The sequence below is a fragment of the Lissotriton vulgaris genome, chromosome 3_1 (assembly GCF_964263255.1).
Source record: "Lissotriton vulgaris chromosome 3_1, aLisVul1.2, whole genome shotgun sequence".
Taxonomy (NCBI): domain Eukaryota; kingdom Metazoa; phylum Chordata; class Amphibia; order Caudata; family Salamandridae; genus Lissotriton; species Lissotriton vulgaris.
In genome coordinates, this window is record NC_141689.1 from 1505152919 (window position 1) to 1505168206 (window position 15288).

Below are 15288 nucleotides of genomic sequence, written 5' to 3' on the forward strand. Positions count from 1 at the left end.
ACACGAATCCGGGGCAGGAGATCAGGATATTCGACAGGATAAGCGAGCGTAGGACGGAGGTCAGCGGAGCCGGGAGACTATGCGGCCATCTTAGTTGGTGTTGTAGCTCCTCCTCCTGTACCCTCAGTTCTGATCAGAACACAGATGTATCCAAATTTAATTTTCCAAAAAAGAAAACCTACAGTAATCTGGGAATGGAATTCTTTGGGTACGCAGTATGATAAAGGAGGGTATCATCTGCATGCGTGATGTCCTTTTATGCCCATCAGGCCTCCAACTCAACCCACTGATCAATGAATTTCTGCTAAAGCAACATGCCAGTGATTGATTGAATTAAACTGTTCAACAAAGACTTCAGCAGCAGCTCTTTTGCCACTAGTTCCTGAGACACCATTCATTGTCTTTCAGCCTAGCTTCCTTCGTCAGGCTAGGCATTTTCTGGCCTTATTGCCCTTATGATACATTTTTATTCCCATGTGATGTTGTCATTGCTCATGTGGCAATGTCCCAATATTCTTTCCTCTTTATTGTAACCTGCCTACCTAGTTCCAGATTTGGGTTGCTGACCTGTTACGCCTTTAGGCGTATGACTACATAGGTTTACTGAACTCTCATTTTGTGCAACATGTTGAGTAGTTATCTATTGCGATGGATTCCACCACAATATGATTCTGTAATTCCTGTGTTTAAATGTTACGCTCAATGTTTCTTGTTCTGCATAGTCCCAGTTTCCTTATCAGTGGGGGATTATTCTGAGATAGCCCATGCCAGATACTTCTAATTCTAAAATCTCACTATCCGGATTTGGTGCCGCTCATTTAATGGACGAGGCCTTCAAACTACAACCCCAGAAAGGCTTTACTGCAATTATAGACCAGGATGTGTCTAGTAAGTCCCATACAGCAGTAGAACAAATAAAAATAATCATTCAGTGTCTAGGCATGCAAGATTCTATCTTTGCTTGCTCAACAATATTGGCCAGCAGAACAGGCTCTGCAATGTATACTATATGTCTATAATTCAATTTACATTCAAAGTATTATGGGCATGCAGAACAAAATCCAGGTAAGCAGCAGATGGTGAAGATTGTGGGACGTGCCTTGTGTTCAGCGGAAGAAAGTGATATCTATTTCTAAAATTTTAAAAAGCTACTCTTGCTTAGTTTCAAACTAGATGCAGTTTTAATTGACTTGTCATGCTTTCAAGTGTTTCCATAACCTTAGCAACCCATATTTGGCTGCCAAAGTTTACATTTATCAACAACGGTGGAGTGTGTGAGCCTCAATCTTTGACTTTGCCAGTTTCCTATTTCTGACTTTAATCTAAAAGGGTGCATCTTTTTGGTATTACAAAGGGATTATTGCTTACAGTGGACTTAGTTCAAAGCATTGCTTGGTGTTGATAAACATATGGGTGTGAGTATCTTTGATTTCAAACTAGAAATTTTCTTAAAAATGTAATGTCTCAAGATCAAAATCCACAACACCACAGTATTAAATACTTTGTACTCATTGATGGCGGTGACCAGGGTTGCATTTCTTACAAATACCTTCCTAATGGGGAACATAGATTTGGCAGAGCAAAGTCATCAACAGTGAAAGCCGACCTCCGTATGAAAGAAATACAAAATAAAGGATTAGGTATAGTTCATGATCATATTAATACTTTGTTTATGGACAAGGAAACACGGGCAAACCTATTGTAAGAAGGGTAACAGGCTGTACAAAGGTGCCTGAGAAACTGACTGCATGACATTTTTTTAGCTTTCGGCACAACAGCAAGGTGGTCGAGAACTTTCTTGTGAAGCACACTAACCGGAAACTTCTTTTTGAAATTACAATCTCGTGGATGAACAAATAAGGTAACTAAAGGCCTTCATTAAAGTAGTGGCACCAGCATGGGATAAAATTGACAGCCTGCTACCTATGACTGCTGGCTACTGTTCAGAAGGTGTTTGTTGTCTGATACCTGCTTCTCAGTCCTTGAGTAACTTTCCTCTAGTGGGGCGCAAAGTAAGCTTATTTTCATGACTTTCGGAAACGTTGTTTGTTGGTCACATATTGATAGAATTTGCATAGAGCAGCCTGAAATTAAAACAAACGTTACATGTTGAAGTGTCACAGACAAAATTGGCCAAATATGGGGGTACTTAACATGTCCCTTGAAGAAGCACTAAAGTGTTTTCTAGCCAACAGGAGCACTATACCAAAGCAACTAAAATGAATTTAATACAAATCTGAATGTCTGTTTGTGCCAAATCTCATGCATAGGTTCAATTGTAGATTTTCTTCAGTAAAGCCCTTTATCAGAAAGTTTTTTCCTTTTATTCTACGAATCTTCATATTTGTTTTGGACCGTGATCGAGAACTCCTACAGCACTTTATTTTGGTTTTGGAGTTAGCCAGATCTACTGAATCAGCCATCTCAGTCTGAGTGGCCACTCTGTATTCCACCAGTTTCAATCTCTTCCTCGATGGTTGAGGGATTTTTGTGTCGTCACATAGGACTTGCAAGTTAATATTTTTTTAAACCACTAGTTTTTTTTTAACCAAAAATGTAATGTAAACCCACTTTCATTGTTAAGAAATACAATAAGATACCTAGACAATACACCAAATATATTAAACACAGAAGTATAATAGCAGTCAAATATACATGGCTCCACATACATTCTCACCCCTTAACTTTTGTGGCTCAAAGACCAATCGGTCTAATCCTTAATAGTCCAAGATCCTCCCCAGAAGACAATCACCCCCCAGCGACTGTCAGGGTTACTCAGGAGGGTAAATGCACACAACACTCTAAGTCTGGTAGAGGTGTTCTCCAAGGCTGTATATTGACCCCTCTACTTTTTACGTTCTATATTAATGCCCTAGATAAAACACTACATAAGGCTAGCTTGGACATCTTTGCCTGTAGGTAATCGGACCATTCCGGTCCTTCTATACGCGGACTATGCTGTGTTACTAGCACGAACTCCGCTAGGTCTTCAGAGGCTTTTAGATGCATTTTGGACCTTTATGAACTCCCTGGACTTGGTGGTAAATATTTTCAAATCCCACGTCTTGACTATGAGTCAACATAAGAATAAAGTTAAAACCTTTTACTGCAATGGGGCTGAGGTGTCCAGAGTGACAGTTTTTACATACCTGCGGGTTCTATTTGATGATAGATGTTCTTGGGTCCCCCAGCTCAAAGCCAAAAAAATGCAGTAGTGAGATCGTCATCAGCATTACTGGGCTTTGCACGGCGACTGTGAGCCAGGCCCTGTGAGGCAATTATCGCCATTTATAGGTCGAAATGTTTGGCTATCGCCACATATCGTGCAGCTATTTGGGTGTACAAGCAAGCGGTAGGGGTTCAGATGGCAGAAAATAAATTCTTACGCTCCCTCTTGTCTTTCCCCCAATCGACTCCAACCTTCGCTATCCACCAGGAACTGGGGATGGGATATGTGTCTGACTTAGTGAGTCTGGCCCCCTTGGTCTGTTGGATAAAACCTGGCTCAACTCCGAACTAACGTTGAACCACCAGAGTTTAAGGGATTGTGTTTTAGATAAAGCTAGTAACATTCAGTGGTTGTCTTGCGTTAAGGATAAGTTAATTAAACTTTGGCGTCCAGACATTTATAATGACCCTGAAGGGATCAAGAAAACTGACCTAAAATGGGTAAAATCGCAGTTTCTGAACATCCTGGAGCTGGAACGGGAGGATGAGGAAATAAAAAAAACCCTGGTCAGGGCTCATTATTTATTAACTTCCTCGCCATCAATTGAGCCTTACTTAAGAATTGTGACAAAGCCCTTCCACCGCTGGCTTTTGACCAGGTTTCGTTTTAACCTGATCAATTTTTCATTGTGCAATCTTTCAGGGTGGTGTAAACCTGAAGATATGGCCCCATGTAACCGTGACAGCTTTTCAAACCAGGATACCATGCACTTTATAATGTTTTGCGACTTTTACACTGATATTAGGAAGAAGTTTTTAATTCTGCTCCTGAGAAGAAAGGGCTTTTTACAGGTTAGACCAGCCCTAATGTACCTTCAACTGTTAAACAATACCTGGAACATTTTTAATATCGCCAGTTATCTATTATAAAACAAACCTTAACCCAGATGACTGGGCAAATTATCGGCCTATATCCTTGCTGCCAACAGTCAGTAAGCTTGCCGAAAAGTATGTAAATGCCCAGCTTTCTGCATTTCTGGAGGAAAGGAATGTACTGCACCCTACGCAAACTGGCTTTCGGAGCCTTCAGGGAACAGAGACCGCCCTTATTACGGTGGTAGAGGAGACTAGGAAGATCCTTGACACCGCCTGCAACGCCGCGATACTTCTCTTAGACCTCAGTGCGGCATTCGATACCGTGAATCATAACATCTTGCTGCAGAGGCTGAGAGAAGTAGGGGTTGGGGGGGCAAGCTCTCAATTGGCTGCATTCCTTTCTAACGGAAAGGACCTTCACGGTCTTTGAGGACAACGCTTCTTCACCCCAAATGCGTCTCCAGTGTGGTGTTCCCCAGGGCTCTTCCCTCAGCCCTACACTATTTAATATCTATATGAGGCCTTTGGCTGAGGTGATTCTGCCCTGGGGAGTACAGCTGGTGACGTATGCAGATGATACGCAATTGATCATCTCACTAGCCTCTCAGAATGCCCCCTATAAAAATCTCTCCTCCTGTCTAACGGATATCCACGCATGGATGGATACATCCTTTCTTAAATTGAACGGTGTGAAAACAGAGGTAATGTTACTGGGACAGAAGCCTCCGTCCACCATTGACAACTGGTGGCCACTTTGCCTTGGACAGCCCCCCCCACCAAAAAGCCAAATTAAGAGCCTGGGGGTCTGGCTCGACCCTGCCCTTAATCTTGGAGTACAGGTGCGCAAGGTAGCAGCGATCTGTTATGCCTTACTGAGACAACTGAGGAAAACCATTAAACTCCTCCCATTCAGTTCCAGGAGAATACTGGTACAATCCCTGATATTATCGCGCCTTGACTACTCCAATGCACTCTATCTGGGAGCTCCACAAGGCGCTATTAAAATCCTCCAGACGGTCCAAAACTGTGCCGCACGTCTGTTACTGGACATCCCACGACGGACCTCTGCCAGATCTGGTTTGCGCCAGTTACACTGGCTCCCAGTGCAAAGGAGAGTGGAGTTTAAGTCCTTGACCACGGTACATAAAGCCTTCTATAAGACTGGCCCCGTACTAATTCAAGCCATGTTCTCCCCCTATTGCCCTCAACGGAACCTCGGATCTAATAATAAGAATCTGTTAGTGGTCCCTAAAACAAAAAGAACACGTACAGGTGGGAGACTCTTTTCGCTACAGGCAACCAAACTATGGAATAGTCTTCCTGACTCCATTAGATTGGAACCCAATCATCAAAAATTCAGGAGGCTAGTTAAAACTCACCTGTTTGCCTAATTCTGTGAATGAATGAGCAAAGGGCGCCGGGATGCCTACGGGTAGCTGGGCGCGTAACAAATGTGTGTGTAATTCATTCATTCATCTTGTTGCTGCTGTTTGCCTTAGGAGAAAAAGATCCCCTCTTTTTAAAAATTTCATTGATACAAAACATATGTAGCAGCATAGAATATTTTCTTTACAATAAAAACACATAGTACTGATAAAGCTATAGTGGCTAGTAAAAACCGTTCGGTAAAACAGGGATACAGCTTAAAATGAGTTCATACAATATATATACAATATATATACAGATAAATACATACTTACACATATATTATAAATATAAATATAAGTGGACCTAGCCTCATTCAAACTATTCCTGCTCATCCCTTCAGACTTTCAGGGGGTCCCACAACTTATTGCCGAAATCGCGCATTTTCTTACCCTTCTAGAGAGATGGGGTAGATTTAATATTATGTATACAGAGAAGTCTGGACAACCACATTTGGAATGTTGGGGCATTAGGATCCTTCCAGGCGGCTGACAGTAAAATGCGTAGTACCGCCATGGCCAGAAAGATAAAAGCCTCAGTTTCCCTGTTAACAAGGGCTGTTTTACTATCGCTTCCAAAAATCAATACCGTCTGGGATAGGCTGATCTTTATGCCTAGCAGCCCCTCCAAAAATTTCTCAATCTCAGTCTTTATCAGACTGAGCTTCTCACAATAGAAGAACATGTGTAAAAGATCACCGGGGCCTTTCTGGCACCTGGGACAGTTGCTATCAATCCTCATGCCCCAGTCATGTAACTTAAATGGGGTATAGTACAGATTAAATAATGTTTTAAAATGTTGAGCCTTCAGGTTTGAGGACCGCAATATTTGTTTATCCAGCATCAAAGCTTTATCAAGATCGGTATCAGGATCTTGTAATCTATCTGCCCAAGCAGCCTCGTGCTTCTCAAGGTCATCGGGTATTCTTTCAATAAGGGCTTGGTATATGTTCCTGATCCTATCCCCCCCTCTTATCAAATATCCCAGCACTGGACATGGTGGGCCAGGAGCGATATCTGATATAGCATTTTTAAGGGTTTGTGAGACCTGGAGATATTTAAAAATTTGGCCGCTGGTCAGACCGAACTTCTCCTGTAGCCTGTTAAAGCTCAGTATGCTGTCGTTTGGCATCACATCTCCAACCGTCCGAATACCCAGTAGTTCCCATTGTTGCCAGGCCCCATCTACACTCCGGTTTGGTAAATACCCTGAGTTCCATAACGGGGTATACTTATTAATCTTGGGGATATGAAGCCATTTCTGTACCTTTTTCCATAGATCCCAGGCGCTGAGCACCCTTTATGCCGGGATTTAAAAAAAACTCTACGGCTAGTCTTTCTCAACAAAGCCCCTACGGCCTCCTTGCCCATCAATAGCTTGTAGATTGACGGTGGTACGTATACGTCAGATCTCGGATCATATGAGTACCTTCTACTGGGTGCTGGTATAAATAATATAGACATCTGCGACAGCAAGCAAGCCCAGTGATAGACTCTTATATTTGGGGCTGCCAGACCTCCTCGTTCCTGTGGGAGGGTCATATACCTGGCTGCTCTTCTGACTTTACCATACTGCCAGAGAAAGCTGTTAAAGATAGACTCAAACTTTTTTAACAACCCTTCCTCAATTAAAAAAGGTATACATCTAAACAAATAAAGAAGTTTAGGTAACATGGTCATCTTTAGTACGTTAGTTCTCCCTATTAAAGATAAGTGCAGTGAATCCATCCGCTTCAAGTCTCAATTTTTTTTTTTTTTTTTTTAACAGTGGAACATAGTTATCCTGAATGATAGAGCCTGTTTCTGCATTAATTACTACCCCAAGATATGTCGCTGAATCTACATATCTTGCATCAACTTTAACAACCTCATTTGAGCAAATTACCTGAGTTTTTGACTCATTCAATCGGTACCCCGAGAACTTTCCAAACTCCCTGGTGAGTTCCACCAATATCCGCATGGCCTCCCTTGGCTCTGGGGTAGTGACTGCCAGTTCATCGGCATACGCCAATATTTTAGTTTCAAAACCAATGGTTACTACTGGCGAAATTCCCTCATTCCCCACAATTTGCCTGATCAGTGGATCAATGTATAGTGCAAACAGGATCGGTGAACAGGGGCAACCCTGACGGGTGCCCCTGCTAATCCTGCCGGAGCGCTGACCCATCATCTGGATGCGGGCTGTTGGATCTCGATACATGGCCATCCGAAATTTTGGGCCAAAGCCTCTGTCTATCAGAACATCCCACAAATATAGCCACCTGACGCGGTCGAACGCTTTTTCCGCGTCAAGGAGGATCATGGTGACCCCTCTCCCCCCAGCAGCACGGGCCTCAAACAATGAAATTGCTCTCCTAACATGGTCCGTCGTTCCCCGGCCGGGGATGAACCCGTGCTGCCAGGGCAAAACGAGCCCCCCAATGATCCTCCCTAACCGTGCGGCCAAAATCTTTGCGTACAGCTTGTTGTCTGAGTTGATCAGAGATATAGGCCTGTAGGACCCAGGATTCTCCCTTGGCTTTTCCTTTTTATGAAAGACTATGATGGTAGTGTCTTTCCAGGTTTCCGGGATCTTGCCCGTACATATGTACGAAAAAGATCCCCTCTAATGATTGAATCATGAACTTTTTTTAATATAAACAACATGTAACTATTCTTATCGGATATATCGTTGGAGTTTTAAATTATTTATACATTTGTGTCGAAATTGTTTACATTTATGTATCGCCCTTATGTCTTTTATTGTCTTGTGTTCTTTTGCTTTTATGATTTTAATTAATCGAATAAAGTGGTTTGACTGACTGACTAAACACAGAAGTATAATAGCAGTCAAATATACATGGCTCCACATACATTCTCACCCCTTAACTTTTGTGGCTCAAAAACCAATCTGTCCAATCCTTATTAGTCCAAGATCCTCCCCAGAAGACAATCACCCAACAGCATTGAACACAGCTATTCCTCCCGCAATGGAGCCCATATTTGTTACTTTCAGGACCAACTTCGACTTTGGCAGGTAGATTTTTACGTACCCATTTAATTCCTCAACCCCATTCATTAATATCTGGGTGAGTGCATTACATAAATTCCTACCAGTATTTCATCTACCTTACATTACAGACTGAAGACCCTACTCTTCCCCTGAGCACTCCCCCCACGACTTCCCACCCTACAGGATTGTGTTCACTAGCGCCGGGATACCCAAGGGTAGCTGTGCGCTCTACAAAACCCAAAATCAAATCAAATCAAATCATACTTTGAGCATAGAATGTTTTCCTGTGTAAGTCTTCTTCACCCACTCCCCCTGGACAGCAAGACGTAGACTAAGTTCCCACTGTTCTTTTTAAAACTGCCGCCAGTTCAGTTAGCATCTTGCCCAAAATGCTTAGAATACCTCACACCCTGAAATTTTATGGAAGAGGAAGCATGCTTCATTCTTAAACCCAGTACACGTTGTTGTTTTAACCAGACCTATTTTGTACAGTTAGTTATTATGATAGACCATAATACAAGATCTGGAGAAGTATAATCTTTAGGTTGGAATGGGTTACATAGTTTACGCTCTGATGGAGAGCGAGTATTTCTTTCTACTCCGTTGTTCAGTTCATCCAGTCACTTGCATAATTAACACATGTTTTTCAATGTGTCTATTTTGATACTTTTAATGAGGCTTCTGATATCTAATGGGATCTTTTCAGTTTCTTCCAATGGAGAATGATACAGAGTATCGATTTCTTACACGTGACAACGTGAAGCATGTTGATTGCAATCGTGTTTACAATGTTCAGAGCCTGCTAATCCATCTGTAATTCCTCAAAGGTTTTCAGGCTGCCTTTCTGCTATCACAGCACAGCACTTTTCTGAAACAGTGGCACCTCTTCAGTTGTTCGCCTTCTCTGCAAATTATTCTAACATACTTTTCTACATCCAGATTGATGATATTAAGGCATTGTGTCTGACGTAATATCAGAGAGCACCATCCGTTTTGCTTCCTTTCATTTGATTCACAGGTTCCTCATTTTGAGACCCGTCTGAGTCTCTGAGCAGGATAGGAATAGTAAAGTGCCCATGTTATTTCACCTACGCTTATGATGCCTCTTAAGCATGGATAACAAATAGTGTGTACAATTCTGATAATTGTTCAAATGGGAGCTTGCACAGAGATTGGTATTCAAAGTAGTGCAGTAAATACTGTATGTGCAGTCTTTCTTTGACAGATTTCAGATGCAAATGGCAACATTTATTGGGGGCGGTTGAGAATTGGACAGTGAGTGGCCAGATTAAAAGGCAATACGTTGTGCATTTAGTGCAATTAATGCAAAGTCTGCTTGTTATCCCTCATTCTAGCACAGAAAACTCTGAATGAAAAGAAGTTATTTACAACACTAGGGAAATATCTCCACCTGGGGTGGTGATATTTTCTAGGAATGAGAAATGCACCCTTATTTCTCACTGCTTGAAACCCAGCCTTGATGTCATTGGTCAGTCTCACCATTCCTATCATCCCAATATCTTTTGATGACTTTGATCCCCCTTCCTCTTGGCACGATTTACCCATTATCTTAAAACAAAATGTGCAAGTGTGACAACTGAGGGCCTGCTGCTTCCTTTAAATTCTATACTATGTGTAGTTGAGTGCAGGCCCATTTTTAATGTGAGACCTCATTGTTTTACTGTGACTTAGATTCTCACTTCTTGTGTGAAATGAGCATGCATTTTGGCAAAGGTGCTTTGCCCCCGTTCCCCGTTAGCGCAGCCAACCTGCCTGCCTGATATTCAGGTCATTGCTATTTTCCACAGGTTTTCCTTATGTTCCTTGTTAACTAAAGATGACCAATTGGCACCTCTCCTTGACTGTAGCCACTCATTGGCAGTCTGCAACCACAGATGAGCATTTGTTCCAGTTCCTTCCCATGTTAAAAGGTATGTTCAGGCTGCCACAGTGAAATCCCTGGTCGTTGCACCCAGGATAGAGAACAAATATAAGCCTTCTCCCTCTGACCACTGGTAAATTAGAAGGCATGCACCCTCGGGTGCCCTTGTGGTTGCCACTGCCCGCAAACGAGCAGCAGCCCAAGATATGGTTGTTGACCTGTCCGTATAAGGAGAGTAAGGGAGTTGAGGCTGCAGGAATGAGGTTAACGGTATGTGCCGGAATCCCTCTGGAGCATGACAGATGCGTGGGTCCTTGGTTTTGGTGCCACAGAACACAGTGGGACAAGTTAGTGGCCTTATGATTTTCCATAAATTCCTCCAAATCCCATCACCAGCCTCTTCAGATTCAACCCTTCATAAAGGCCGACCTCCATTTAGTCAGGGGCAAAGCTTACCCCAGCCAAGGCACAGTACAAGCTTTGCAACAGCTGCTGCCTTTTTTCAGCCATATCGTTACCTAATAGTCAGAACAGTAATGCATCTCCTTGATTGATTGCTTCCTGCATAGCCATAGTCCCACAGGCCAGACTACACATGGGCCCTCTCTAGAAGTGCTAATCTGCATTGGTTACAAGCGGTTGGTCAGAGCAAAGATCTAGTGTTGATACTTGCTAGCACCTTTGGCTTTCTGCAGTGGTGAATCAGCAACAACCTGTTGCAGTGCTAGCCTTTCATGGACCATAATCAATAGTAAACCGTCACCACGTACTGTTCTCTTTCAGGGGTTGGAGAGTGCATCTCCAAGAACTGACAGTTCTGCATTTGTGGTCACTACATCAGCAAGGCCTACATGTCAATTGCATGGAGGTTTTAGCTATCCAGTAAGCTCTTAAATCCTTCTTTCATGTCCTCCTACACAAAGTGGTCCTTGTAAAGATGGACAGTATGACTGCAGTTTATTACATATAGAAGTAGGGCAGCACACTTTTCCCGTAGTAATACGCACTAGCGCAGAGTATTCTGTATTGTATCTGTTTTACCATCGGATACACTTCCTGGCGGAGTACCTCCCGGGGGGTTAAAAACAACTTTGCGGACCTGCTCGGTAGGATGCAGCAACATATCCACGAGTGGGAACTCCACACTTAAATCTTACTCCTGTTGGTGATCTCTGAGGTCGACCTAGTCATCACTTCACATCCAAATGCCAAACTTCACCTCCAGCTTTTCATATCCTCAGTCTGCGGGCAATGTTATAAGGATGAACAGGTCAGGGATCTTTGCCTATGCTGTTGCTCCATTCCCACTCCTTTTACATGTGGTCCAGAAGCTTTGACAAACCACTTACCCTCATCCTGATGGCTCCCTCATAGGCTAGACATCTCTAGTGCTCGACCCTTCTTGAAATATCTGTTGTACCCCACGAGAAGATCCACATGCCAGTCTTTCACTCGGGATCAAGATAAGGTCATATTCTGAAAACCCAGACAACTCAATCGAGCCAGTTTGCTCCTGAGGTCCTAGAGTTTGGTCACCTCTGTCTCCCTCCGCCATTTTGCCCCCCTGTCTGGCTGGCCTGCTGATCTCGCCCCAGAGGCGCCCCTTGGATGATTGCAGGCTGCCAGGAAGCAGCTGGAGGGATAACGGCGAGGAGACCAGCGATTACACGGTGAGTTGGCTCTCTGGTGATGCGGATTGAGGACAGATGGCGGAGGGGTCCGGGAGCACACTCCGACCGCCATTTTTGCTCACCAAGCCACGCCTCCTATTCAGCTGATTTCTAAGGAAATTTCCAGTTTTCAAAAGTTGACACTTCGACACTTTTTCTCCCAAAAAGTTTCTATGTTATCCTATGAGGAAAAGTGAGTTATTGTTTTCAAGGTAAGTAATCTGTCATTTGAGTTGGGGTTCTGGGGTTAGACTCTGGGGTCTCCCAGGGTCACTGATGCACTGTTGTTGCACCCTCTATGGCACTTGGGCGGCCGTGTGCAGAATGTTATCCAATGGGGGATAGGTGGACTCGGTTGGTGGAGGCTGGCAAGCAGGCCACAGGGTTGTGGGAGCAAAGCTCCTAGGGTTCAGCTCAGGGCATGTTGGGGACCAAGTTAGGCCCAAAGGGGCACCCTCAGTGGTGCTAGGGCAGCTGGGTGCAGGGTGCTGTTTTGAGTACGGGTGCCCTGTTGATTTCAGTGGGGATTCTCTGGGGTAAATAAACACTGCAGGCTATGGGACGAGGATCTTCCAGGAGTGACCACCACTTCGAGGGGTAAGTTGGGATGTAAAGGTATTGTTAGGCACCGCTGGGTTGGGCACACACGGCCGTGGGGCGTCGGGTGCTGGGGGCCCTTTGGCGTTTCTTACCCGCTCTGGTTGTTGTAGGGGGGTCCTCTGGATTGAGGCTGCAGGTGTCGTCTGGAGGCCTGAGACAGGTCAGGGGTCGCCGGAATTCTGGTCCGAATCGTCGGGGGGGGGGGCCCTCTCTTCGTGGTGTTTGTTCACTCAAACACGGGCTGGGCTCGGCGGGTGCAGAGTGTGCTGGATTCGTGGTTTCTGGTTGGCACCAGAAGCTGCAGTTCAAACCCGTCCGGTGTTCACGGGGAAAAACAGCTTGGGAAGTGAATGCAGGCAGGTCCTCAGGGGTTTGTGAAGTTGTTGGCCGCTGGACACGCCGGGATTTCGCAGGAGCAGGTTCGATGGGAGACCGATGGTAGGCCTGGAGCCAAGTCAGTGGGCGTCGTCTTCTAAAGTTAGGGGTGTTACAGGTAGGTGAAGGTCAGGGACCAATCAGTCCCTCCCTTGGGGTGGGTACACCCCCTATTCTGCCACTCTCCAGTGGGAGGGGGGCAGGAGCCTGTTCCTGGTTGGCTGGGTCCCCCCATCCTCAAGATGACGGGACTTGAGGTTGTGCTTCTTCGCCTCCCCCACCCGAGGGGTGGAGTTGGCAGAGGTGGTCACACTTCTCTTCCTCACTTTGTTTTTCCCGCCGGGTCTCCCGCCCAAAGTGGGGGGGTAGAACCAGTGGGGACCAGTTGCTGATTACAGCAAGCTGTCTGGAGAGGCTCACAAAGGCGGTATGCCTTTGAAGCTATTCCTTCGTGGACCCTGCCCATCCTGGGGGAGGAGGCTTGGCACTTTGTCCAAGGATGTGCATTGTTTCAGGCCCCCAAGAGCGGCAATCTCTCGACCCAGTGGTCCAGAAACATGTCTGGTGGTGGCAGCCTCTGCAGCCACTCAGTCAGGTCACTGGGAGTTGGTTGAGTTTCAGAGGGCATCTCTAAGATGCCCTCTGTCGTGCATTTTACATTAAATCCCACACTGGCATCAGTGTCGGTTTAATGTGCTGAGAAGTTTGATACCAAATTTCGACGTCTTAAGTCTTCAGTTTAGGGTTATCTCTAGCTATAGAAAATTACAGTTTATACACAGCATGTATCTACATAAACACATGCTGCAAAGGTTATTTATCTCTTTCAATTGGTTTGCAGCTTGTATTGTAGTTTCACATCAAGCTCTCTTGCCTTCGTGCATGTAGGAAAGTATTATTGGAATTCTTTATATTGAATACAGATTTTTACTAGACACACTAAACATGCATGTACTTCAGTGGGGTAACAAATACATAATCTAAGGTCAAGCGGGATTTGGGAGAAAAAGAACAAGCATAGCATGTCACTTAAAACAATACAAGCCCAAACCGATTGCAACAGGTAAGTAAAGTTTGTATACCCGCACTCTGCCCGTGGAATTAAAACAGTGAACTTAGAACAGTGATTTGAATAAAGAATCTTAGGTTGATGGATTTACTAGCCCTTTTCTTTTGTAGGTGTCTCTGAATCTGAGCAGTCATTAAAGGGTACGTCACAAATAAAAGTGTTGTGTACAGAAGACATAGAAGGAATGCGACAAGTTTGTAGGGTGAGTGGAAATATGTATCATATAACTCTACTTGTGTTAAAATAATGCATGTTAAACATGTAACAACCTGATATTGACTTCCACATAATTTTGCCCGCCACATATTTATGGGTTAACATTTTGTGCAGTTCCCCAAATGTCCTATCATGGCCACTTGTAGAACTATGTGATATGATACGTGCCTGGAGACCACACCTTGGCTTCATGATAAAATATGGCATGACTCCACCAGCCCCTGCTGCCACACACTAGGTACAGACTTTCTCCACATGTTCCAGGCATGGGATCACAGCCTTCTTACACGATGGTTGGGCTTTGTCCATGACAGGGTGGGCACAGTCTGATAGCAGAGCACTACATCGTAAATACACGACAGCTCTGTGTAAATACACTAGCCTCTACCTGGGACTCTCTCTCCGGTCTGAGCTGAGAACCAACATGCATGTATCAGACTATGCCACACCCGTTTAATACCAAAGGCATCAGCCTGATGTCTTAAGCGGGCACCAGGAACCCACCAACTAGTAGAGCTGATAAGACGCACCCCCCCCCTCCCCCCCCCCCCCATCCCATCGCACACTGTTCCCCAGAGCCAGACACAGCATAAATAACTCGTACAAATGCAAGCGGGTAAAGGCTTGTTTTAATAACTGTTTCTGTAAAAGTTTACTTTTTTTCCCATCGTGTTAAACTCACATATTCGTGGCATGTGTGCTGTAGATACACATGCAGAAGTCAGTCATCTAGTGTTGGGCTCTGACGATTACAAGTTGTTTTTGTTCCAAGAAGTTTTCTTCGAGTCACAAGGCTGTGTGACTTCTCCTCTCGGTAATACTGCGCATGATCATAGATGCCATTTTCAGATTTTTTTTTTCCAATGACAGATTCTGATGTAGTATCTCGCACTCCGGTTTGAGACTCCTTCGGGTTGGTTATTCCCATTCAACGTTTTTTTTTCTTGATCGTCTACTTTGTGTCCCATACAGTCTTTCCATAGCGGGTCTTCACCTCACTTCTTCGGCCCACGGGC

The 15288-nt window shown here is 44.4% G+C and overlaps 2 protein-coding genes across 2 annotated transcripts in view; both read left to right on the forward strand.

The window, feature by feature from the left end:
* LOC147728074 (uncharacterized) overlaps positions 1 to 15288 on the forward strand; it is a 755421-nt gene that overhangs the window by 653478 nt on the left and 86655 nt on the right. The gene's annotated exons all lie outside the window — the stretch shown is intronic.
* METAP1 (methionyl aminopeptidase 1) overlaps positions 1 to 15288 on the forward strand; it is a 264690-nt gene that overhangs the window by 125035 nt on the left and 124367 nt on the right. Inside the window, exon 5 of the mRNA XM_086961960.1 lies at positions 14167 to 14258. Within this exon, the coding sequence (XP_086818086.1) occupies positions 14167 to 14258 (92 nt within the window). The remainder of the gene's footprint in view (positions 1 to 14166; positions 14259 to 15288) is intronic.